Source organism: Ochotona princeps, chromosome 24 (assembly GCF_030435755.1).
Source record: "Ochotona princeps isolate mOchPri1 chromosome 24, mOchPri1.hap1, whole genome shotgun sequence".
Taxonomy (NCBI): Eukaryota; Metazoa; Chordata; class Mammalia; order Lagomorpha; family Ochotonidae; genus Ochotona; species Ochotona princeps.
Window position 1 is genome coordinate 14,513,874 of NC_080855.1, and position 21,140 is coordinate 14,535,013.

Consider the following 21,140-nt stretch of genomic DNA (forward strand, 5'->3'; position numbering starts at 1 on the left):
GGAGGGCAGGCCTAGTGTCCCGTTTGTGTATCCAGAGCCTAACATAGTCCCTGGATGCACGTGGGCCCTTCACAGAAATTCTAAGCTTCCTCTAGAATATGTGGGTTTGAGTTGGTTATCAGCCCAGCATCTCGAACAGGATTCAATCTCCGGATGTCCTGGACTCCCAAGTGCACATTCCTGTGCACCTGTCTTGTCAGGCTTAGAACGGCTCCCGCATGAGAGCCCCATGAACTGCATGTGGGCCCGTGGGCACTGTATATGTATGTATACACACATGGGAGCAGACAGGTCAGTGGTATTGCCCACGCAGAGTTGTGCCTGTCCACTTCCAACAGTTCTTGGCATGTTGGCCTCTCAACCCCTGTGCTGGCAGAGGGTCCGTCGCAGACATGTCCCTGCTCCCTATGGAATTCTCTGGCTTTGTGCCTCCAGAGTAAGCCCCCAAACATGACACCTTTATTCATGAAATAAAAATTCTGACTCAAGATTAGTCCTCCGGTGTACAAGCTTTAATCATAGTTGCATAGAAATCACCGTGGTAGCATGTTCCTGCAAAGATTGACTTTGTCCTAGATTTCGTGCGAGGTGGCGTTCCTCACTTGGGTGCAGCTGGCACAGGAACAAGCCAGGGAGAGCCTTCTCATCAGTTGCATTTGCGCCCTAAAGAAGAAGAGCAAAAGGGGGACCATTAATATTAACATTTGGAAAAGTCCCCGGACTCCTCTAATTGAACATAGGGCGTTGGTTTGTCGTCAGGGTCCTTTGGAGGATGTAAATCCATGCATGCTTCTGCCCATTAGCTCGCTCATTCCATCCTTTGAACCAACGTCATCTCGTTCTTTTCCATCTTGTCCTATTTGTCTTAACATCTATTCATTTACTCTGTTCCTCCATCCCACAGGCCTATCACTTTATAATCCACACATCCATTAATCTCGTTTATTGTTCATCTACCTAGCCAACAAAACTCATGCAATTCAACTTTCAAAAATATTTTTCAACTCATCAGCCCTTCCCCTTAACCAACCAATGCATCAGTTCAATCCATTGATCTATCCAAATAAGCCTATCCATTCAACTCATTTTAACTATTCCAGCTCTCCCATCTAGCAATTTACCCAGTCTTGTCTGGTAATCTGCATCATGGGTGGTTCTCTGTCCTCAGGTAGCCTGTTACGTTGGTTCCCCAGAGGCAGCCCAGCATGCATCATTGAGCTGGCCAGCTGGTCTCCCTTTGGTCTAAGTGGACGGGCCAAAGCGCCTGTGTGCCTCCCCCGCCTCCACACACTCACACAGCTCCTACCTGAGCTTCGTTTCTTGGTCTTGTACACCTGATGACCTTTCCTGACCATCTTTCTCTTGTTCACCTTTCCATCCAAGCTCTTTCTGTTCCTGGGGCAGCTGCTGCAGTGGGTGGTGGACCGCACGTGCGAGTACATGGTCTGTTTGTGGTGCCTTGGCGGGAGGCTGGAGCTCGGGCTCTGGCTCTGGTGGCTGGGTGGGCCACGGGAGCCACTTGGGCCCCGACTGCGGCTGCGACTCCGACTGCGGCTGCGGCTGCGACTGCGGCTGCGGTTCTGGCAGCGGCTACAGTTCGGGCTGCAGTTCTGGCAGTGACGGCTACATTTGCACTGGCTGCAGGTGTGGTTTTGGGGCCGAGAGCTGCTGAGGGTCTGAGTGTGGGTGATGGGAGGGCTCTGTGTCTTGGTGTCCATGGGAGGTCACGGTTGGAGGGGCAAGAAGCCTCCTCCTCCTCTCCCAGCAGGCCCGCTTTCCAGAGGCCCCGCAGGCCCTAGTTATATAGCTGTGGTCAATTATGACACAGGGATGGATGTAACAGACTGGGCCTGGCCAGGGTGGGGCCGCTTTGAGGGACACCTTGGGGACTCCCGGGGGCCTGGCTGAACTGTCAGCCCTAGATATCACCAATTTCTTCATCTTTGTAGAATGGGAACCGTAATTGTGTGCCCCTAACAAGCCATTGGAAGGACTAAGAAACTACCTCAAGCAGCCAGTGCAGGCCCAGCCCTCTGGGAGTTTTGAACAGCACCTGCTCCACTGTCTTGTCCTGTCTGCTCTGCCCCACACAGCCTGGATGTTGGGCGGGTAGGGATCAGGGAGGCAGAGGCTGAGTACACAGGGAGGCGATGGCCCTTATGGCCCACAGGGATGAACGTGACTGGTCCTCAGGGGCCTGCCCAGCAGCACTCAGAGCCAGATTCCAAGCCGGTTTGTACTGAGGTCTGCTGGTACAGAAGCCACCGTAGCTTTCCAGGGTGGCAGCTTATGGGACAACAGGGCGTCTTTCCTGCTTCTTTCCTGTGTTCTTGTGAGCCTGACATGCTTGCCCAGCTACAGCTGACCCTGGGGTCACACTCTCACCCTGTTCGGACACCCCCGCCGCTGCCTGCACCTGGAGTAAAGGTCCAGGGAGCCCCTTCCCAAGGCTCAGTCCCTCCAGCCTGCCCCCCTTGCCCTCCCCTTCCCTCCTACCCTCCCCCTGTCCTTGCTCTGCCCTCTGCTTCCCGCCCCTTCCCAACCCCCTTCCCTCCTCCTGCCTGCCTACCCTCCCCAGGCTCATTTCCTTCTCTGTCACCATGCACGCCTTTCATCAGGTGACGGGGATGGGGCATGTGGGGGAGATGGAGGGGTGAGAGCTGGGGGTGTCCCTCCATCTGCTTTACTGCTCATTTCTGAGGAAACCTGTCACGTGACTCACAGGGAAAGCTGCCGTGGTCACTGACCGTTTCCTTTCCAGGTGGCTTGCGCCCCAGTCTCTCCGTGGCCCCTTGTAGTAGGCTGAACAATAACCCCAAATCTGCATCTGTATCATGGCCCCGGAACATGTCAGTGTGATCTTACTTAGAAAAGGGGCCTGTGCAGAATGTGAAGCTGAGAATCTTGTGGGGAGTGTGGGTTATCTGAGCAGGCTCTTAATCTGTGTGTCCTGGGACTTGAACCTAGGCACTTTGGTATGGGAGGTGGGTGTCTTAACTGCCGTGCCCGCTGTCAGCCACAGGCTTGGTCGCATGATAATGACCTTTCATGGTCACTCCTGGCGTCCAGTGGAAGAGAAGGCCGTGTGAAGGTGGAACCACAAGCCCAGCAATGTCTGGCCCACATGTGCCACAGGTGGCAGAAACAGCCTCCTGGGGGTCCTCTGGGAACAAACCCAGCACCTGTGGGCAGGTTCAGCCACCAGAACCATGAGACCGTCAAGTGCTGTTTTGAGCCACTGTGTTTATGACAGCCTGATAGTGCAATGGGTAGGCTGAGTCCACTTAGCAAAGAGGGAAGCAGCCCAGACAGGTGGAGTGACCAGTCCAGAGGCCCCCAGCTCAGCAGTGGCAGAGCCCGGCTGCAAACTCACACCTGCCTGTCTCATTTTTTCTAAGAAAAAAATTTTTTTTTCCATTTATGTGAAAGGCAAAGACACAGACCTTCCATCAGCTGGCTCCCTCCCCAAGTATCCGTGACTGTCAGGGCTGGGCCAGGCTGCAGTCAGGAGCCCAGAACTCCATCTGGGTCACCAGCATGTAGCAGAACTGTCACTTGCTGCTCTGAGGTGTGCCTTAGCCAGGAGCTGGGATCACAGGCAGAGCCAGGCTCAGGTCTACGAGCTCTGACATGGGGCAACCTAGGCCTAGCCACCCTGCTGGTTCCCTCTGGGACTGGTCCCCTGCTGCGAAGCAGCTCTGCTCCAACGGCCCTGCAGTGTGTGTCAGGCCACCTCCTGAGGACTCTTTATGGGACTCTAGGCCTCCTCCTTGCCTCCCAGCCTTTAAATGGAAGATGCCAGCAGCAGCGGGGCGGGGGGGGGAGCTCCCCCTGGCTCCCCTGGCTCCCCTGGCTCCCCTGGCTCCCCCGGGCTCCCCCATGGCTCCCCCTGGCTCCCCCTGGCTCCCCTGGCCACCCTCAGAGAAGCAGTGCTTCCAACGCAAGGAGACAGCCTGCCCCTCCCTGTCACGCTGGAGTCTCCCCAGGTGGGAGGCTCTGCTTTATTACCACGAGGCTCTCTGGGGACCAGTGCCAGGTCTGGTCTGTAACAGGGGCTCACAGATGTTTGCTGGGCCAGTGTGTGGGCAGGTGGAGCAGTGGGACTCTCTCAGAAGTCAAGGCTGGGGTGGTGGAGTGCCAGTCCTAAAGCGGTGGGGCCTCTGCTTCCCTCTTGTCTGTCCTAGTCCATTGGCAGGCTGCTGTAGCTGCCTTACTTCCAGTAGCCCAAGGCCCTCCCTTAGCCCCTCACACCTACCCCAAGGGAGCCTCCGAGGACCCTGGCTCCCTCCCCACCCCCATATCCACCACCAGGGGCCAGGAACAGGACCAAGATCTCATGTGCCATTTTTTCTGTGCAGAGAGGGGAGGGGAATCAGGAGCCAGGGGAGCAGAAGGCATAGCCAGCCTCGAGTGAGAGGGGGCCTTAGCTTTGTGTCACCCTTGCCCTGCACCCCTGCACAGCTGGACCTTTGCAGTGAGTAGGGGGAGCAAGAGTGAGCTCCAGGTGAGGGCATTGATGGTGACCAAGGAGGGGGCAGCAGAACCAGTGGTAGAGGTGCCAGTCTGGTGAGCCAGGTGGACCCCAGGGTCCAGCCAGCATGCTGGCCTAGTTGGGTGCTGCCCATTCCTCTGGGCAGTCTCCCTGTCCCACCCCTGGCTTCCTGTGTGAGGAGTGGCCAGTTGAGATCAGCCACCAGTGACCTACTCTATGCAGTGTGGCCAGCAGCCAAGAGCCTGGGGCCTTCCATGCTGAGCTCCTAAGCTAGTACCTGTTAGCAAGAAGCAATCGGTCACCAGGACAGCATGATGAAGTCCCACAGAATAGACCCCACCCTCCCACAGGTGACAGCTGCCCTCTGACCCACCCTGCATGTCGGGAGGACCTGCACATAGATGGGTGTCCACAAAAAGACCACCACCCCTGCTTTCCACCAATCCTGGTGGCTGGCCTCCCCATCCCCCCCCAAGCACACGTACACACACCCGAGTGGCAGCATAAAGGAACAGAGAAGAGAATTCTCTGGAGACTTTTATTGACTCTTGTGAAAGTTCTCGCTAGAATAACCCCGCGGGGCTGGCATCGCTGCCTGCGGGTCAGGAGTGTGTCTGCTTGGTCTTGGGGCTCTGCTGGGCCACGGAGCTGTCTTCAGCGCCCTGCTCCTGCTGCTCCGGCTTCATCAGTAACAGCTTGCCCTGCACCGGCAGTGCCTCTTCTTCCTCTTCCCCTTCTTCCTCCTCCCCTTCCTCCTCCTCCTCCTCTTCTTCACCCTCCGAGGACAGGGAGAAGTTATCTTGACTCACGCAGGCCACGAGCTTCTTCATGGAGGATTCATGGCCCCGGCCGTGGCCTGCGCCGTGGCCCGTGCTGAGCTTGGCACACCGCGAACCCATTGTCCACTTGGCCCAAATCTCTGGACTAGCAGGAGAGGCAGATGGGGCAGCACAGGGGCTGTGAGGGTGAACGGCAGGATGCTGACATCACAAAGAGGCTCCCAGCCCCCACTCCACAGCCCTGGACCCCCACCTGTACCACCCACAGGATAAGGCAGGGGAGGCCAATGTCAGGGCAACTCTGCCAGCAGCGTCCTCTGCCCTGCCAGAGTCCCCTTGTTGCTTGGAAGATTCTTAGGGGAGGAATCTGTTGTTGGTGGTGGGGGGGGTTGGCCTCATAGACTCCTCCCCATGTCCAGAACTTGGCCAGAGAGAGCTGCAGCCAATTTGTGAGGGTAGGGGTAGGGCCAGGCACACCACCCTGACCTGCTGGTTGCTGGCTCCGCGCTGACCAGGGTATGGGGCCTCAGTGCGTCCTCCCCAACCACATAGGAACACGGAACTTTGGATTGTTCTGTTCCTACTTCTGGGGGCTGGGGGAGGGGCTGGGCCCCTGCAGGGCTGCTTGCTGGTGAGGGCTGGCCAGAGCCCCACAGCTGGCCAAATGGAATGTCCCCCTCCTTGGGGAGGTTCCAGATCTCTCTGAACACATCGTGGAACCGACCTTGGCCAGGCTGTCCAGCCCCTGCGGGTCTCCAGGGCGAGCCAGGGAGGGCCGAGGAAGACCAGTACCATAAGGGACTCTGCTTCTGATATGGCTCGTTTGCTACCCCCTCTTGGGGGGTTCTGGGCACTGGGATGGTGACCCTCTAATATGGCCATATCCTGATCATGGAGCCTGATTATCCTGCAGTCTTCAGGTGCCTTCAGGAAGACTCCCCTGAGTCCCCCAGGGGTGCAAGACCTCACAGTATCCAACTCCTTGTTCCTGCTGGAGCCTGCCACACCTGGCTCCCCACCACACCTGGCTCCCCACCTCAGAGCCTCTGCTCTTCCTGTTTAATTCACACTCCTGGTAGCCACCAGACATTAGAGATCACACATTGTTACTTTTTAAGGTCTATCTCTTTAGACACACACCTATTTGCTGCTTTACTCCCTGTATGGCCACAACCCTGGGGCTGGGCCTGGCTACGGCCTGGAGCCTGGAACTCCATCCCATCCTCTGTTTGGGCAGCAGGAGCCCATGCACCTGGGTCATTGCTGCTGCTGCTTTCCTAGGGACATTAGCAGGGAGCTGGATCACAAGTGGAACTGGTGTCCCAGGCAACAGCTTAACCGGTATGCCACAATGGCTCCACAGAGTGTTCAGTTTAAACCTTTGGCACAGTAGGCTTTTTGTGGTACACACAAGGTGATCTACATGTCTGGGCAGGAAAAGAGAGGCAGCTTTTTACCATGGTCCCCTTGCAGGGCACATGGCAGCCTTCAGGTTTATAGCCCCCTTGGTTACAGGCCCCTGTGTGGAATGTGGTGGGGGCACTGTCGGTCAGGGCCCTCGCCCTGGCCCACCCCCGCGGGAAGCCAGCTCGGTGCCGCACACCCACAGAGAGTCGAAGGGCAGTGTATTTGGGCAGCTTTATTTGGCAGGTGACTTTTCTCATCTCACACAGGTCTCTGGGCTCCTGAGGGCGGCAGCATCAGGTGTGGGCAGGTTCTTAGAGCCTCGCTTCCAGTTCTTGGGACAGTGATTTGGCCGTGACTTCTAGCCAGGGTAGCGGAAGGTTCATTGGTGCCTCCTGCATCTTCTCCTCCTCCCGGATTGTCTGCAAACTTTTGAAAAATAAAGTTCTGGGTGAGGGATCGCCTGGATGTGGGTGGGGGTGAGGTTGGGGTCCTTCCCTCTAGGAGGCTGTCAGGTGAGGTGAGCTCCTGGCCTCCCCCATGCCCTTCTTTGCAAAAGGCCTGGCTGGGTCACCCGGGGTTGAGCAAACCTCTACGGTGGCGCCTCCGGTGCCGGCAAACACGTCTCCTGCGCCTTCGGCAGATCCGCCTGCGCCGGCGCCTGTGGATCCGGTAGAGCCTCTTCCGGGAGCAACGCCTGCGTCTGCGGTAACAGCGGCCTCTGTGTGTCCTTCCAAAGGCCTCGTTGTCAGGCGTCAGCTCCTGATCCGGGTCCTGGTCGTCATGTTCATGCTCCCGCTCATGTTTCTCTTGTGGGTGTTCGCTCTGGCTTCTCGCCCGATACCGGACCATTGTGTTGAGAGGCAGGCAGCTGGGACAGAGGCTGTGACTGCGTGGGGGAGCGCTGAGACCTGCTCACCTGCTCTTGATGTTAATGTTGTGGGAGTCCTGGAGGCTTGTATATAAAGGAGACCCCCACTATGATCCAGCGGCCCCACCTATGATTGTTCTACTCTGCCCAGCCCTCTCTGTGAGGGCCAGGCCGGACTGGACCAGGGCTGGGAGGGCCAGCACCCCCTTGCCTTGCCTGTAAAGTGTGTCCACAGGTCCTGCTAGCAGGTTACAAGAAAAAGAACCAGTTTTTACTGTCTGATTGCAGACACTTCCCCACTATATCAAGGCCATGCCACAGACTAGGGTACCAAAGCGCTTCCATTAATGGTTACCTCGCCAGTAAACAATGGCAAGATGTGACCTAGGAGTTAACGTTTCTCTGTGCTCATCATCAGTCACCAGTGAACAAGGGGAAGACAGCCAACTGCTCGAGGTCCCCAAGCTGATGGAGGGGGCGAGCTGGGCCAGGGCTCAGACCCAGGCAAGATGACTCCAGACTGCACATGCTCGGCCCAACTCCCAAGGACGTCCCCGTCCTAATCCCTACCCCTGAGAATCTCTTGCTTTGGAGATGTGATAAGTTGAAGACCTTGAGCTTAGCAAGGTGGGTCCAGGGCCATCACAGGTTCCATAGGATGGAAATGGAGGGCAGCAGGTGAGGAAGAGAGACTGAGACTCGGGCCACGAGCCAAAGACTGCAGGTGGCTTCTGAGGGTGGGAAAGGACCAGGAAAGCCATTTTCCTCCCTGGAACATCCAGCAAGAACAGAGTCCTCCATTGGTCTAATTTTAGCCCCCATGAGACCTGTTTTGGAATTCTTGCCTACAGATTATATGACAATAAATTTGTGCTGCCTTAAGCTGTGCTTCCTTAACGGTAGCAAAAACAGATGGCTGCGGATGACTTGAAGTGCGGCGAGGTGCTGAGGGGGCTCTCACCATTCCCTCGGTGTATGCAGGCTGCCCCTCTTTGCCATGGGAAGCCTCCACAGGGGCCAGCTGTCAGGCTCCCCGAGGGCGTGTGGTAAAACATGTGGGAAGGGCAGGTGTTGGGGCGCAGTGAGCTAAGTTGTTTGTTGGGGTGCCTACATCCCATATCACAGTGCTGATTCAATTCCCAGCTCCTCCACATCCGCTTCCTGCTATGTGGCTAGAGGTGGCAGATAATGGCCCAGGAACTCAGGATCCTGTCATCTGTGTGGGAGACCAGATGGAGTTCTGGGATCTTGGCTTCTGCTTGGTCCAGCCCTAACTGTAGGCATTTGGGGACAGCAGATGGAAGATTACACCCCCACACACACACCATCTTCTCTTTCTCACTTCTCTCTCTCTCCCTCCCTTTCCCTCTCCCCCCATTTTCTTCTTGATTTCTCTCTACATTTCAATTAACAAGTAGCTAAAATGTGAGTGCTCGTTCTCTCTCGCTTCTCTGTCTCCCTCCTCCTCTTTATTCTTCGCAATGCCGCTCTGGCTTTCAAATAAGTCTTTTTAAAAAGATGGATCGAGTGTTCGGTCTAGGGATTAAAATGTCCACATGCCATGTGGAGTGCTTGGGTTCAAGGCTTGTCTCTGCTGCCAGTTCCAGCTTCCTACTAACGCAGGTTCAGTAGCTGGGTCCCATCAGTCACGAGGGAGACCTACCTGGTTTGAGTTTCTAACTCCTAGATTGAGCCCAGCCCAGGCTTGGCCACTGTAGACATTTGGGGAATGAATTGGTGGATGGGAATGTCTCTCCCCCTCCCAACCCTCCCTTCAAGTGAAATTTAAAGCCCCCTCTTCAAAAAAAAAAAAAAGCAAGCACCTGCCTTTTGGGGTTGATGGAAGAGTCCCAGCCACACAACACTGAGTGTCCCTGTCCCTTTGCCTCAGAGCTTCTGGTCACTGAGGAATGCCCTGAAATGACTGTGACCCAAGATCCATGGCTGAGTCCTTAGATGGGGTGTAGTGGGTTGTGGACCCCAGTGGACTGGTGTCCAGGCAGCTTCCTGTCTGGATGCGATCTTTTCCCTCTGTTTAATTCCCTGGGGTTTGGCAGCACAATGTGTCATGTGGGCTAAGGGGGTGTGGGTCAGACCAGTTGGGCAGGCTGACCTTTGTCTTCTCTCATAATGTGCCTTCTGCCTGGAGCAACAGGTTAGCTCACCTGCTGTCTTTACAAGTTCCCTTTAGACTCAAGTGTATCAAAAACTCCAACAGGCCGCAGGACGGATAAAAAAATTCTTGAGCTTGGTTTTCCAATAGTAACTGGTTTAATGGTCTACTTATAACCAAGGAGCCCCAACCCCCACTTCATCCCCAGTAGAGACTTGTGTTGGGACTGAAGCCAGCCTGGGAGAGCAGGTGTGTGGGCAGTGACATGCAGGCAGAAGTAGAATCAGTCCAGAAGTCAGGCTGGTGTCTAACTGGCTCAGGGACCCACACGCACCCCATGGCTGGAGGAAGCCCCCCTGATTTATGGTGTTGGCCAACTCCTGTGGCGTAAATGCTCCCCCAGGGTCCAGCTCAGGCTGCCAAGCTCTGAGTGCAGTTGACACACACACAGGGGGTCCTCAGTAGCTCCCAGAACCCAGTCGTGCAGAGATGTCTAGGTAACTTGAACCTTGGGTTTGGAACAAAGTCCAGGGCTCCATCCCATCCTCCTCTGGCCTTTCCCAGCAGCTCTGCTGCCTGCTCCCCACCCTGAGCACCCCCACAGAAACACTGAGGCATTGAGTGGGATGATCTCAACATTTATTGACAGGCGGCATTGTTCCTGAGCAGGCTCCTGTTTGCCATGGGACGATGGCTTTGTCAAGATGTGACGAGAGGGTCTTGAAGTCTGGTAAAATTCTCAGGCAGGAGTCTGGTGGATCTGCTGTTCTGTGCGTTTAGTATCGTCTACACCTGAGGGTGTATGTGCGGCGACAGCACCCTGTGGGGAGCAGACAAGGCAGTGTAAGAGGGAAACCCCCACCCCCGCCAAGCCTGCCCACCCCAGGCTGGATGGTTTTTTACTCCTGACTCTTCGCCTCCGGCAGCACCGCCTTCTGCGTCGGCATCTTCGTCTCCGGCGGCGGCATCTGCTCCGGCTCTGGCTGCGGCAGCATCTGTATCTGACCATGGTGCCGGATGGACTTGGCCTAGAGTTGGCTCAGAGCTCGGGGCACAACCCTGATTGAGCCAGCCAACCTGTGAGCAGGTGGAACTTTGTGGGCTGTGAGCCAGAGGTCCACCCCCCGGCCTCTTATAGAAACCAGAGGCCACCCTGGGCATTGTGAGGTCAGAGAGGGTGAGACCTCACAGAGGAGCCCCTGCCCGCTGCCTCACGTCCGTATATGGACATGTGAGGAGAAGGCAGAGCCCCCACACCCATGCCACCATGTCACAGCTGAGGACGCAAAATGATTTTGCTGTAAAGACCTTCACACTTCACTTGTTCATTCGTTCATTCAAGTAAAAGTTCTGTTAACAAAATATCCCTGAGTGCCTGCTCTGCGTGATCGCTGCTAGGCTAAGCCCCATATGCACTATACATGAGGCTGACCCAGATCGCCACACATACAACTGTCACTGCACAAATGTGAGGAAGGAGGCCAGGGCACGCTCCCTGTTTCTGAGGACAAACGGGAGGGGCCTTGACCGCAGGGAGACTCAGGACAACCCCAGGTTGTGCTGGCGACCGAGCCTGAGGGATGTGGGCTTGGAGGGGCTGCAGGTGACTGCAGACACAGGAGGGGTGCAGGGAGGGGGAGCTGCCATGGGGGGCGGGGGTGCCAGGGCCTGGCGGGGGCAGTGGCTTCATTGTGTGCACAGGGCTTCCTCTGGAGCCTGGGCAGAGGCGCTGGTCACAGCACAGTGAGATGCCAGGTCCGTGTGATGGATGTGGAAGGTGTGAGGAGCATTGCTTCCACTGCAGGCAGGGCAGCGAAGGAACGCCCCGCTGAGCAGGGCTACGGCGGGATGTTGCTTTGATCACCTGAATGCAGCCCGCTTTCCATTGCTGGACACCGGACTTCCCCACTGAGTTTTCAGCAATCTACCTAGGCATTGTCTGCCTCTGCGGAGTTAACAGTTGGCGTATGGTATCTGTGCAAGCTTGGAAGCTGATGTTGCTGATGTTGCTTTTAGCAGTGAGGTTTCTCACTACTGCTGCTACAGCTGTCCCCATTGATATGCTAATCAAGGGTGTTCCGTCCCCAGGTGGTGGGAACTTGTTTAGAGCCTTTCCTCTCCCATTGACGATATGCTAATCAAGGGTGCTAACTTCCCAGGTATGGGGGAAACCCATTCTTTCCTTCTTTCTTTGGTCTTTGGGTCCTGCCTCCTGTGTTACATTTCCTCCCTTAGCTGATTCAAGAGGTATGTGTTACTGATTGAGCTTGCCTTAGGTGAAACAAACGGCACAATTATCTTTAGTAACACCCATTTAATCATGACGTAAAAAGTCTGAGCCAGAGTTTAACTGATTCTGTATAAATAAAGCGGACGGCTTTATTGCTTTGTCCACTATCATCATGGAATTCTTTTTTTTTTTTTAAAGATTTATTCATTTTATTACAGCCAGATATACACAGAGGAGGGGCGACAGAGAGGAAGATCTTCCGTCCAATGATTCACTCCCCAAGTGAGCCACAATGGGCTGGTGCGCGCCGATCCGAAGCCGGGAACCTGGACAGGGTCCCAAGGCTTTGGGCCGTCCTCAACTGCTTTCCCAGGCCACCATCAGGGAGCTGGATGGGAAGTGGAGCTGCCGGGATTAGAACCGGCGCCCATATGGGATCCCGGGGCGTTCAAGGTGAGGACTTTAGCCGCTAGGCCACGCCGCCGGGCCCATATCATCATGGAATTCTAGTGGTCCATCTCTTTCTTTCTCTTCGCGCCTCATCCACGCACCCTTCCCCTTCGTGAGTTCCGAACCCCAGGGCCGGAGCTGGACTCCGGCAGTGAGTGCCCAGGGCTGTGCCCTCGAGTGGTGGAGGGAGCTGCAGCGAGGGTTGGTGGCTTGAGGGCAGGGAGGGAAGGCGTGTGGCTGCAATCCAGTAGCACTCTGATCTCTACCCCCGTGTCCACAGATCTCAGAGGTGAAGAGGGTGATTCAGTCTTGACAACTTCACAAAAAGTCAGACTAAGTGACTCCCAGAGAGGGCTAATCTCCTTAGGAGGTGATGGGGCACTTGTTGGTGTGTGTCTGGGGCCGGGCATGCTGGAGTGTGAGCAGTGCGGGCTCTGTAGCGACCTGCAGAAATGCCCACAGAGTCAGAGGGGCTGAGCAGACGGGGCTCGGCATTCATCCCCGGCCAGCACAAGGAGAGGGGCTCCCGACAGCTTTCCTGAGGCTTTATAGTTGTTTCACAATAAAGTATTAAACTTTTTTAAAAAATGAAACTGAAAGTCTAGAAGGTAGTCGGGGTCTGGTGTGAGGGCTCCTCCTGGCAAGGGCCGAGGCTGCTGTTACCTGGCGCCTCTGCCCCCAGCCAGTGCTTGCTGGTCTCCACATTGACTCGCGGTCCCAATGTGAGAACTGCCAGGGACGCTTGTAGCTCTCAGCCACAGGCTTGCTTGGAGACTGGTACCTAGCCCGGGCCAGCTTGCCCAGCCAGGCCAGCCCTCAGGGAGAGTCACCTGCTGTCTCACCCCACTGCTCCAGTCTGAGCAGAGGCCCTCTGAGGGCTGACCCTGGCCTGCTGGAAGCAGCCATGTCCACTGTCCATGCGGGAAGGAGGGACAGGAAGACTGGCGTGGTCATGCAGAACGCTTTCCCAACCTCTTTCCCCTGGTGGTTCAGCTATAAGAGCACACTGCCGGGGGGTCAGAGCTAGCTCTCAGGACTGGCAGGGGACAGCTAGTGCTTGGCAGCCCAGTCCCAGCCCAGGGCAGTAGTGCAGGATCCTCAGAGTTGCCAGGAGGGCTGCCCTGACGCATGGTAGGGTAGCAAGCACTTGTTATTTAGTGACTTGTGTCGGGGCAAACTGATAATGATTATCCCCAGTTCTGTGGGCCTGAATAGTTTAAAAGATCACTCTGGTGGTCTCTGAGGAGCTCCCCAATGGTAGCAACTGATACTCTTTCTAGTTGGCAGGCCAGGGATTCAAGCCAGAAGTCCCAGTAGTTGATTCATTCAGGGTTTTAACTGAGCATGTGGTATGCACCAGGCAGCAGGAACACAGCACAAGCAACAAGTGGGTTCCTGCCTGTAAGGAGCCCACCTTCTTCTGGCTCATGTACTCAAGTAAGTTAGCAAGTGACAGGAGACACGGACACGGGTGACAAGCATGTCTGGGGTCTGATGATGTCCCAGGTATTTGGGGGATGTCTTTCCAAAAGGTAATATGCAAGCTGTGAGCTGTGTGGCAAGATGGGGCCAGCATCTGTGTGGCAAGAGGGACCCTGACCACAGGGCTCTGCCTGCTGTGACATGAGCTGACCACCCTCCTCCAGCCACTGGGCAGATGGAGGGCGAAGAAGGCCGATCCTGCTGCCTCAGCACAGGTGTGGCACAGCACCCGACTTCTCGCCCCACGTCACTGAGTCCTGTTGCTGGCTCCTGTTCCTCTGTGTTGAGGCCTGTGGCTCTGGTACACAGGACAGGTGGGGAGTCAAGCTGACAGGGTGTGAGGAGGCTGCCGTGAGCTGCCATGAGCTGCCATGGGCAGGAGGGAGGGTGTCCCTGTGTTTGAGACCAGAAGGGGACAGTAGCCGCAGGGCTCTGGGATAGGCCTGGGTCACACAGAGGGGGCAGGGGCGCGAGGTTGGGGTGTCAAGAATAGGCATGCTTGCTGGATGAGTGAGGGGCAAGCCGGTGTTGTGTTTGGAATTAAAATCCTCCACTGGCATCTCCCTGGCCTAGCACCGTGCTGTCAGCTCCAACTGACAATGATACCCAGCTTCTCTGGGGGTTCTCGTGCTGAGACATAGCCCTCATTGCATCACCCCTGCTGGCTCATACCTGCCAGTCCCTTGAGGGACTGCCACATTTGTGATGTCACAATGTGGCCACCCACATTTGTCAGTTCAGGAAGAGGTGTCCCCAAAGAAGTGAAGATAGGAGAGTGATAGGATTTGTTCATTCTCAGTTCTCAGAATGATTGAATGGCCTGGCAGTCACGTGACACTGTTTCACAGGTGCCACTGCACCCACAACTCCAAAGCCTGGGAGGGAAGCATTGTATGAAGGGGGCTGTTGAAGCAGGGGTCGTGGCCTTGTGGGAAGAACCTGCTGAGGTCGGGGGGCAGAGGTGAACGCCCTCCACAGAGTGCTGACCTCGGCAAGGGACTGAAATGTGGGATGGCATCCTCTGTGGCCAACAAAGGTACAACTCAACATGCCCATTTGCAGTGGAGTCATCTAGAAGGTGGTTTGTTGGCCTGGCCGAGTTGGTGAGACAATGGAAGGCTCCCTCTGCCTCTCAACTGAGAGTTGGCTGAAAATACAATTTAAGGGCTGGGGTGTGTCTGCAGTGTTGAATGTTTAACAAGGTACTTGTTCCATGATCAGAAAAAAAAAGCAAATAGTAACTCACCGTTTCTGTGCTGTGTGTGTCTACCTCTCTATGAGTGTTTTTTCCATATAAAACTTCCTCAGGGGAGGAGTTGCCCAGTTAGGAGGGTCCCATGTGTGTGCCTTGCCCACTCTGCCCCCTGGTCCTAGCTTAAATCACCCAGCACTTTTGTCACAACCCAGACTCCACATGGGCGCATGGACACCAAGTCGCAGGCTTGATTTGGCGTTGATCCGACTTGGGGACCACAGGCTCACGGGCAGGAGCTCTTACCCCGGTTCACCAGCCAGAGATGGACAGGCCTGGACTGCAGCCTCTGTGGGCTCCTTGGGGCTGTGTCCCTCCTTGTCTTTGAGCAGTGTGATAGTTTCAAGCTCAATTCTTTCATGGGATCGGGGTTCATTGTGTTGGGATCTGTTAATGATTTTCTCACGATTAGGATCGGGTACAAGGTTTGGGGTGGTAGCCAGGGGAGGTGCTTAACTACCCTGGCTAGGGGCTCAGAGCTTCCTCACGGGCTGTTCCCCTCCTATGGAATTCTTCTCCTGCTCAGTCTGGTGCTGTTGCTTGCTGTGGTGTGGCTGTGGCTGGAGTGGGTTGATACTCACGGACTGAGAACTCACCCCCAGCAGTGGGCACAGCCATGTTTTGGACACCTGTGTCCCATATGGAATGGCCTGGGGTCAGGTCCTACCTTTGTAATCTAACTTCCTGCTAAAGGCCTGCGAAGGCCATGGAAAGTGACCCTAGTGCTGGGGCCCTGACTTTGATCTAGTCCATCTCTGGCTGTTTTGGCCATTTGAGGAGTGAACCAGTAGACAGAGGACATCTCCCCTTTCTGTCCCCCATACTCTGCCTTTTTCATCTTTTAAAAAATGAACAAAAGGGCCTGGCGTGGTTGCCTAGTGGCTAAAGTCCTCACCTTGAACACTCCAGGATCCCTGGAGCCCTGCTTCCCATCCAGCTCCCTGCCTGTTGCTTGGGAAAGCAGTCAAGGACTGCCCAAAGCCTTAGGATCCTGCACCCACAAGAGAGACTGGAGGAAGTTCCTGGCTCCTGGCTTCAGACTGGCACAGCATCAGCCGTTGCAGCCACATTGGGAGTGAATCAGAGTGAGTCATTGAACAGAAGATCTTTCTCTCTGTGTCTCTGACTTTGCAATAAAAAAAATTTTTTTAAAAAATGAGGAAGAACATGAATCCTCATTGTGAGATATTGGAAGGAAGGAAACATCGTCTGGCTGGTGTTGGGAGGGGGCTTGGGGGCACATTAGGGCTGAATAAGGCCCCCAGGATGGATCCCACGGAGTTGTGTAGGATGAATGAGAGAGGCCAGGGCTTCAGCCACACGCATGTGCTCCCTTGTCTCTTGCCACACAATGCCCTGCACCACTGCAGGACTCTGTCATCACCAGACATGGGCCCACAGCCTTGGCCTACAGAGCCACGAGCCAAAGTTGACCAGTTGCCATTATGTTTCTGATGTTGGTGGCAGAAAGCAGGTGGAGCCGAAGTTGCTTGGGCACACCCCTGGCTGCCCACCCTCAGGGGCTGCAGAGGCTCTGTGTTGGCTGCCGGGAGTGTCTCCTCGCCCCGCCACTGTGTTCCTCACCGATGTCAGTGTGGGCTCGTGCCGGCTCACACCCTGCCTTGTAAACCAACGCTTCCTTTTCCTGCTTGTCGCATCCTCCTCCGGCCTGCGTGTTGGGAGTCCCAAGCACTTGGGCAGTTGCTGCTGCCATGAGTGCATCAGACTCTGAGGAGCCCTGGTGCCTTTCTCTGGAGCTGGGAGCCAAGATGTGGGTGCTGGTGGGCTGTGGCTGCTGCCTGTTGCTGCTTCTTGGCTCTGTGGGCCGACAGAGCAGCAACGGGTGGTGTGTGTGCTCACTGAGCTGAGTGTGCGCATGTCCACACGTGTTTCTGCAGTAAGCCTCTGTCCTGCTGTGAATCGGCGGGTTGCTTGGTGCAGCCTCTGTCTCGAGCAGTGGGACACCTGGCTCCTGTCATCTACCATCCATGCGCGATGGCGCTACTCCGGTATGCGGCCACTGTAGTTCCAGGATGGTGTGCTCTGACTCCCACACCCTTCCCTTCATTCTCTTAGCCAGTTGGGGTTGACCAGATGTGCTCTGTGCTAAGTGTTCTGGACTCAGAGAAGGAAGTAAAGCTCCTCAACCTTCCAGTGCAGGAGATAGAGCAGACAAGCACGGAACGGGAATCGTAAGTTACGGAGTGTGCTTAAAGGAACATAGAAACAGCAGGGCAGAGGGAAGACTGATGGACTTTGTGGAGGCGACTGGGACAGGTGTAGGCCTGGCCAGGCAGGTGACACTAGAGTACATGGAGAAGGCAGAGAAGGGGTTAATCATGAAGATTACAGTGGCAGGTGCACCAGGAGAGCAGTCCCCTCTGCGGAGGCCCTGGGGCCATATACACACTCACCTCCTTACTGTGTCAGCCAACGGGGCCAGGAACCACCCTGCTGTGTTCCAGGAACAGTGAGGGGCATGGATGACAAAGGGGGCAGCACTGCTTGGCCGGGGTGGCGGTAGGATTTGTTACTTCATTGAGGTGGGGATGGCTCTCATATTGTGAGAGTCTTTGTCAACCTCTCTAAGAACTTGACCTTCACTGTGAGTGAGGTGAAAGTCAGAGTGGCGTTCTGTGTCTTAGGGGCTCCTCCGCTGCAAGGTAGAGGCAGGGAGCTGAGTTAGCAGGCAATGGCTGTCATGCAGTGGGGAGGGTGGGTGCTCGGCCTGGGGCACAGAAGTGGCATGAGGAGGCTCTCGCTTTTGCACCTGCATGAGGGGAATGAGACAGGTGTGGTGCTCAGGTCTGAGGCTGAGGAGCTGAAGAAGCAGGGCTGGAGACAGGTCGGGGAGACATGTGCAGACTCCAGGTGTGGGCATGGTGGGGCCGAGGGGGCAGCTGGATATTGGGCCTGACATGTGGGCTGGAGGTGATGGACAAAGGTGTTGGTGTTGTCAGCATTTGAAATGCCAAGCCCAGGTGGGATCGCAGCATTACCCTGGTGCCACTGTCACATGGGGCCACAGGCTCGCAGCCCAAAAAGCACCACATAGGATCCTGCAGTTCTGCCAGTCGTGGCCCCGGGGGCTCGAGTCACTAGGCAGGGCTGCCTTTCCGTCCACATCATTATCCTTTCCAGCCTCGTGTGTGAGACTCCTGCGTTCCCTGCCTCACATGGCAGCTTGCCAGCTCTCTCTCACTCTGACCTCTTCTTTCCCTTCTAAGACTTCAGTGACTGGACAAGGCACACCAGATAATCCAGGATGCCAAGGTTCTGATTCAGCCATCTGTAAGGTCTCTTTGCCACATATGGTCCTACAGTCCCAGGTGCCGGGCATTGGGTGTGAACATCTTTGAGGATTGTCTGCCTGCCATGGGCAAATGGGGTGAGTGGAGATGAAGTTCATCCCAAGGACTAAGCTTTGAGAACTTGGGGTAGGTACCCATGTTGTTGGGTGAGCATGGAAGGGGTTGCATGGAAGCATGAAAGGGTCTACACACATGGATAAGCACACTGGGGAGGGGGAGTTACATCAGGGATGGGTTCAGAAGACTCCGTGACTTAGCAACATGAGGCATGGCCGTGAGTTGTGGTGGGCGAGAAGAGCCTGGAGTGATTGAGAGAGCAGGCATGGGCCTGCAGAACCAGCACCAACTGCACTGGCAAGAAATCGGCAGCCTGGGAGGCAGGCTGGCCCGGGTGGGACTGACAGAGGTTTGGTTTACACATGGGAGTGCAGAGCTGATCATTGGCTGGCAGGAGTGACATGTCAGCGGGGGTGGGAAGGGGGTGAGGAGGCAGGGGTCCCTGAGGAGGCCCAGATGTGTGGCAGGGAGGGGGCAGAACTCAGATTGGGAAGCAGGAGACCAAGCACAGGGCGCCTGGCAGGGGTCCCTGAAGAAGCAGAGGGGGAGGGCTGAGAGAGGCTGTGAGAGCTGGCCATCAGCATTCCTGAGTTTGCTGAGGCTGGCTCAGTGCAGCTGTGTTGGGGGGGGGGGTGACTGTGGCCACGCCCTGTGGAAGGCAAGTGGGTACAGAGGCTCAGGGAATTGCCTCCGGCCTCACGGAGGCAAGCTCTAAACTCCAATGGGCCCTAATCCCATCCCCAGTATCCCCTCCTGCTGTCCCTCTAACCTTCCAGGACACACTGCTAGCCTGGGACCACTGGCCAGGAGCACGTGACCCTCAGCTGGCAGCTGCCCCAAGCTTTTCAATGAGTGGGTCTTTCTAGAGCAATCCCTTGATTCTGAATAGGTTAGCATGCCCTTCCTGAGAAGTCAAGCCCTCAGGAGGGGAATGCGTAACAGGTGCCCCTTGACCCGACCTCCTCCTCAGGGCCATGTGCAGAGGAGCCTGGCAGTGGGTCCATTCTAACTGAGACGGTGCACACACACGCACACACACGCATAGGCACAGGGAGGAACTTGATTATTTATAATAAGAGTTGACTTCTGCACCTTACATGTGCTTCCTTGGCTGTATGGTGCAGTTCTGACTGTGTAGTTCCTCCTGCATACGTCTGCTCCCTCTGTCTGGGTCAGCTGAGAGAATTGTGATGCAAGCCACAAGCATTCTATGTCCAGAGTGTGCTGGCAGCCGCTAAGAACAGAGCTAAAAACATCAGCTTCTGCCCAGTATTTCCAAAGTCATTATCATTTCAACAAGGCATCAGTGCAGTCTTAAAAATGTTTAACTTCGAGAGATGAAGAGGGAGACAGAATTCCCATTCGCTGGCCTGGACTGGACTGGGTTGGGGTTGCCCTTACACTCTTTCTGTTTTTTAAAGCCAAATAATCTGAATTTTCCCTTCTTGAATCCAGTGGGTGTACTTGTGGTTGAAACACACTAATTACACTTCCCATCCTGCTCTTCTGGGGGTTGGCAACCCGGAATGTGTTTGACCTTTGTAGCACCTCGCCAGCCAGACAAGCCGCATTTGTAGCAGCAGGCATGGGTGGCTCCTGTCTCCTGATGTGGACATCACAGCCCAGAAGAACCGGTGCAGGGGAGCAAACACCACCCACAGGACAAAAACATTCCTGTAACACAGGTGATGCCCACACAGGCACAGCTGCCTGCGTGTCCCTGGGCGGGGGCTGTGGCCCATCCACTGTGATGCTGGGCTCCCTCAGGCGCTGTGGCTCCAGCAACCCTGGGTGTCCTCCCACACAAGGCAGCTCAGGGAGTCACTGAGAACTGCCCTTCAGGTTAGTCAACATGGAAACCCTCATTAAGGCACATTCATTTTAAGTTAATGTGTTTATGTTGGTGGTTGGGCTTTCTTTTTATAGAGCAGTTATGCCTTTACAGGAAACTGAATAGAAAGTACAGAGAATTCCCTGGTAGCTCTCCTCTCCTTTTGCCTTCACCCTCATCCTCTCCTCCCCCACACTTCTTATATTAATTTGTGTTTGTCACAGTTGATGAGCCAATATTGGCATGTTGTGGATGAAGCTGGGTCAATCCCAAGCCAGGAGCCAAGAGCATCTTCTGGGTTTGTCACACAGGGACAGGGGCCCAATAATTTGGGTCATCCTCTGCTGCTTTCCCAGGCCGCAAGTATGGTGGTGCTGGGTCAGAAATGGAGCAGCTGAGAGTTGAACCAGGGCCCATGTCAGAGGCTGGTGCTGTAGGTGGAAGATTAACATGCTATGCCACTGTGCCAGCTCCTACTGTGGCATTTTAAGTAGTTACTAATGTTGTTAATTTTTGTTTTATTTAAAGCTGGAGAGAAGAGAGACCTTTTATGTGCTGATCCTCTCCCTGAATGTCCGCAACAGCTGGGGCTTGGCCAGGCTGCAACCCCACGAGTGGCAGGGGCTCAAGCATTTGAGCCATCACCTACTGCCTCCCAGGCTGCCCAGTGACAGGAAGGAAGCAGAGCCTGAAATGTGAACTCACAGACTCTGATGTGGGATGTAGGTGTCCCAAGTCTGGAAGTCCCCATCCCAAATGTTTGTCTTTCTGAGTCTTCGTTTACATAAATCCTCTTTATGACTAAATAATACTCCAGCACGCATGTGGAGAGTGTGTGTGTGTGTGTGTGTGTGTGTGCGCGACATTT

The 21,140-nt window shown here is 55.4% G+C and overlaps 3 protein-coding genes and 1 long non-coding RNA gene across 4 annotated transcripts; all 4 read right to left on the bottom strand.

Moving 5' to 3' along the window:
• Positions 1 to 490: 490 nt before the first annotated feature.
• On the bottom strand, positions 491 to 1,785 carry TNP2 (transition protein 2). The gene is made up of 2 exons (XM_004587075.3): positions 1,307 to 1,785; positions 491 to 663 (listed from the first exon to the last, which is right to left on the bottom strand). The coding sequence occupies exons 1-2, from the start codon at positions 1,716 to 1,718 to the stop codon at positions 647 to 649; spliced, it is 429 nt and encodes a 142-aa protein (XP_004587132.2). The 5' UTR covers positions 1,719 to 1,785; the 3' UTR covers positions 491 to 646.
• Positions 1,786 to 5,016: 3,231 nt separating this feature from the next.
• Positions 5,017 to 5,897, bottom strand: PRM3 (protamine 3). The gene is made up of 2 exons (XM_004586759.4): positions 5,758 to 5,897; positions 5,017 to 5,449 (listed from the first exon to the last, which is right to left on the bottom strand). Exon 2 carries the CDS (start codon positions 5,389 to 5,391, stop codon positions 5,095 to 5,097), a length of 297 nt encoding a protein of 98 aa, XP_004586816.1. The 5' UTR covers positions 5,392 to 5,449; positions 5,758 to 5,897; the 3' UTR covers positions 5,017 to 5,094.
• Positions 5,898 to 6,895: 998 nt separating this feature from the next.
• LOC101519131 (protamine-2) lies at positions 6,896 to 7,615 on the bottom strand. The gene is made up of 2 exons (XM_004587076.4): positions 7,266 to 7,615; positions 6,896 to 7,104 (listed from the first exon to the last, which is right to left on the bottom strand). Exons 1-2 carry the CDS (start codon positions 7,525 to 7,527, stop codon positions 7,058 to 7,060), a joined length of 309 nt encoding a protein of 102 aa, XP_004587133.2. The 5' UTR covers positions 7,528 to 7,615; the 3' UTR covers positions 6,896 to 7,057.
• A 2,666-nt stretch (positions 7,616 to 10,281) lies between these two features.
• Positions 10,282 to 11,176, bottom strand: LOC105941940 (uncharacterized). Its single transcript, XR_001168245.2, has 2 exons — positions 10,563 to 11,176; positions 10,282 to 10,479 (listed from the first exon to the last, which is right to left on the bottom strand). It is a non-coding gene; the product is annotated as an uncharacterized LOC105941940 (long non-coding RNA).
• Between the last annotated feature and the right edge of the window lie 9,964 nt (positions 11,177 to 21,140).